Source organism: Lactuca saligna, chromosome 4 (assembly GCF_052625555.1).
Source record: "Lactuca saligna cultivar CGN05327 chromosome 4, ASM5262555v1, whole genome shotgun sequence".
NCBI classification, from domain to species: Eukaryota; Viridiplantae; Streptophyta; class Magnoliopsida; order Asterales; family Asteraceae; genus Lactuca; species Lactuca saligna.
The window spans coordinates 2992579-2996310 of NC_136420.1; the positions used below are offsets into that span (position 1 = coordinate 2992579).

The following is a 3732-nucleotide window of genomic DNA, read 5'->3' on the forward strand; positions in this document are numbered from 1 at the left end:
AAGAATAGATCTTGTATCAAATAGAAAATTATTTAGAATATGTCAGTGTAATATTCTATTTAGAATATTTCACGTATTTTTCAAAAAAAAAAACGTAATTTTTTATATTTTTTTTAGTTAATTCAAATTCCGAAAATAATATTTAAAGAAATTTTTTTTGGATTTTTCCATTTATTTTGCATTTTAAAATTATTTTTAGATTTGGTCTCACGGTCTCACAAAATTAGAATGGTCTCAAATCAACCTGAATATATATATATATATATATATATATATATATATATATATATATATATATATATATATATATATATATATATATATATATATATATATATATATATATATATATGGGAAAAGTGAATATACCCTTAAGGGTATATAAGCTTAGGTACCCAAACTCACCATACTACGTCGTTTTGTATCATATATATATACATTGTAATTGTCTAATGTTTTTATAATTCAACTTCTAACTTGATTTCATTCAAAGATTTTTATAAATTTCACATTTATTTTCCTCTTACATAATTATCATTTTCAACTAAAATATATATAGCTTAATTGATGTTCGTAAAAAAAATGTGATGTAAGAGGAAGATAATAATGAAATTTTGAAATTCTTGAAAGTAAATCAAGTTAAGGATTGAAGTTGAAGGAATTTATAATAAATATATCAAACAAAATGACGTACTATGGTGAGTTTGGGTACCTAAGCTTATATACCTTTAAGGGTATATTTACTTTTCCATATATATATATATATATATATATATATATATATATATATATATATATATATATATATATATATATATATATATATATATATATATATATATATATATATATATATATATTGAGTGAGAGAGAGAGAGAGAGGGGAAGAGAAAAGGAGGAGGAAACGAATGAGAACCAGACGAGGAATTTGTTATACGGAGATTGATAAGTTGTGCTACCTGAAGAGAAAAACCGATGGCAATTTGTCCGGAGCACCGATGATAACGAGCCGAAAAAGGCTTAAGTCGTCGTCCGGATTACCGGTGGTAGTTCATTCCGGTCAGTGTGATTTCTTGGACACGCTTCCCGACGATATCGTTTTATGCATCCTTGCGAAGCTTGGCTCCACCGCCGATTGTGCTGCAGATTTCTTCCGCGTTTTGTCAACGTATGATCTGAAATTTGAAAAAAAAAATCATACCGTTGTTTTTGAATTTGATTTTATAACTGATTGTGGCCAATTGTATGTATGTTTAACAGATGCAAGAGATTAAACGGATTAGGGCTTCATTCACTTGTATTGTCGAAGCTTTCAACAAATTGTTTTGCCGTTAAAGCTAAAAGTTGGTCGGAATCTTCTCACCGATTTCTTAAACGGTGTTCCGATGCCGGCAATGCAGAAGCTTCTTACACACTCGGCATGGTGAGTTTAAATTCTTCTAAGATAAAGAAAGGAAAGTAGACATTTATTACAAGTGTTAACCGGAAGTTTCTGAACTTTTTCTTGTTACAGATTACTTTCTACTGTTTGCAAAATCGGGGTAGCGGAGCGTCGTTCATGGCCAAAGCCGCGATTCGGTCACACGCTCCGGCACTGTACTCACTTGCTGTGATTCAGTTCAACGGCAGCGGAGGATCAAAGAACGATAAGGACTTGCGAGCCGGAGTTGCTCTTTGTGCTCGTTCGGCGTTTCTCGGCCACATTGACGCTCTCCGGGAACTCGGACATTGCCTGCAAGACGGTTACGGGGTGAGCAAGAATGTCGCCGAAGGAAGGCGACTATTGATTCAAGCAAACACCCGTGAGCTAGCCGCCGTGTTCTCAACTACTCCGTCCTTGTTTTCCGGCAAACGCCAGAAATGGAACCTAATAGGCTCGGGGTGCCCGTTACTAAGTGATTTCGGATGTAATGTTCCGGCTCCAGAATCTCACCCTGCGAACCGTTTTCTCGGCGAATGGTTCTCAGAGAAGCCACCGAGTCCGGAGCTGAGGTTATGCTCGCACGGCGGTTGCGGTCGGCCGGAGACGAGGAAGCACGAGTTTAGACGGTGTTCGGTGTGTGGAGATGTGAACTACTGCTCTCGCGCGTGTCAAGCACTCGACTGGAAATTGCGTCATAAAACGACGTGTAGAGAAGCTGTAGATGTAAATGGTGGCGAAATAAACGGCAACATGAATGAAAATAATATCATTGAGATGGTTGTTGAGAGTTGAGAGGCCGACCGGCGACGATAGATACCGTAATTTTGACTGTAACGGTTCTTCACTCTAGAATATGAAAACGTGTGCCGGAATTTATTATTCCGGCAAGTTAGATGTTATATAATTAAATCTTAGCTGCTAATAATTAGAATATTTTTGTTTGAAATAAATAATTACAGGAAAAGTAATAATTTGACAGGTAATAAACTAGTATGTAATAAAATTATAGTAGTAAATTTGGTGAAAAAAAAAAATAAAAAAAATCTAACATTGTTAAAACTACAAACCATAATAAATATAATATTAAATTCTATAAACTTTTATGGTAATAAACATTTAGACTGTTATGGTTGTGCTGTTTAAAATATTTGTTTTAGATAAACTATGCGTTAATAAAATGAAATAGGAATGATACTGAATTTATTCGATCATCAAATCCAGCCAAATAAAATCATATGTGGAAAGCACTAAATATTTTATTTCGTCCATTTGACACATTTGACAAGCCCTTTCTAATCCTGATCATATATGTTAATGTTGCATGTCTTTTCTTTTCTTATATAGTTTGAAAATAGCACCTTAAGGTACCTATGAATATGCAACTTTTCTTACTGTTTCCCATTAACATGGTAGAATAAATCACAATAATTTGTTAATGAATTTTGACCTGTCAAAACACTAGGTGGTGCCCTTTTAATCATTTTGGGGTTTATTTAATTTTATGGGGATTGTAAATATGTAAATTTTATTTAAAGAGGGGGTTTGAAAGGAGCCACTATATTAAAAGATGGAGATAAATAGTAATCTTGATTCTTGACACAAATAAAAGACACTATTTGTGGGTACGATTGCACTTTTTTCTTTTTCTTTTCATTATTATTTTCTTTTTTTTAAAAGATAAAAGAAAAATCAAATCAAAAGGCACAATAAGAATGTAATATGCATATATGATGATGGTCTAATTTCCACCCATTTATGGCCACATATATTTTGAGTTAAGGATAATGCAACCTCATCTGATACGGCTAAGTAAGGATATTATTTGTAACACTCGAAATATAGGAAATAACATCTTTAAAACTCCAATATAAAATATTGGAATCTAACTGATACTTATCAAAATATATTTTCAATGTTCATTATTACAACAAACCATGTTTAAACGGGTGTTATCAAATATCAATCCTAGCCAGCAACTAGAGGATACATACCACTTTTTTTTTGTTGTGTTTTGACGGTGAAAAGGGAAAATTATGGTTTTTTAAGAATCTTACAATGACTTCACACCTAAATTATAAACTCACTTGCCGAATGTTACCATTTAATTGGTCATTCCATCTACATCTTTCATGTTCTAATTAAGCTTTTAACAACATTGGTTTGTTGATGTGGGGTTTATTCTTCGGCTGCTTGTAAGTCAAATATATAATGCCTTACGATCTGGGGGGCTCGCTAAACATGATTTGATATGACATGGGAGAATGTTATATGTTTAAACCTTCATTGCAATAATAGTAAAATTAATGTCA

At 32.8% G+C, this 3732-nt stretch overlaps 1 protein-coding gene across 1 annotated transcript; it reads left to right on the forward strand.

The window, feature by feature from the left end:
- The first annotated feature begins 869 nt into the window (after nt 1-869).
- On the forward strand, nt 870-2376 carry LOC145041053 (F-box protein At1g67340-like). Its single transcript, XM_078988962.1, has 3 exons — nt 870-1168; nt 1261-1423; nt 1514-2376. Exons 1-3 carry the CDS (start codon nt 909-911, stop codon nt 2213-2215), a joined length of 1125 nt encoding a protein of 374 aa, XP_078845088.1. The 5' UTR covers nt 870-908; the 3' UTR covers nt 2216-2376.
- Nucleotides 2377-3732: the final 1356 nt, after the last annotated feature.

Bases quoted from the DNA above. Each gene is read 5' to 3' on its own strand.
- LOC145041053 (XM_078988962.1), top strand. From the start codon at position 909: ATGAGAACCAGACGAGGAATTTGTTATACGGAGATTGATAAGTTGTGC. The intron at 1,169-1,260 runs GTATGATCTGAA...TATGTTTAACAG, and splicing joins TTCTTCCGCGTTTTGTCAAC to ATGCAAGAGATTAAACGGAT. The intron at 1,424-1,513 runs GTGAGTTTAAAT...TTCTTGTTACAG, and splicing joins CTTCTTACACACTCGGCATG to ATTACTTTCTACTGTTTGCA.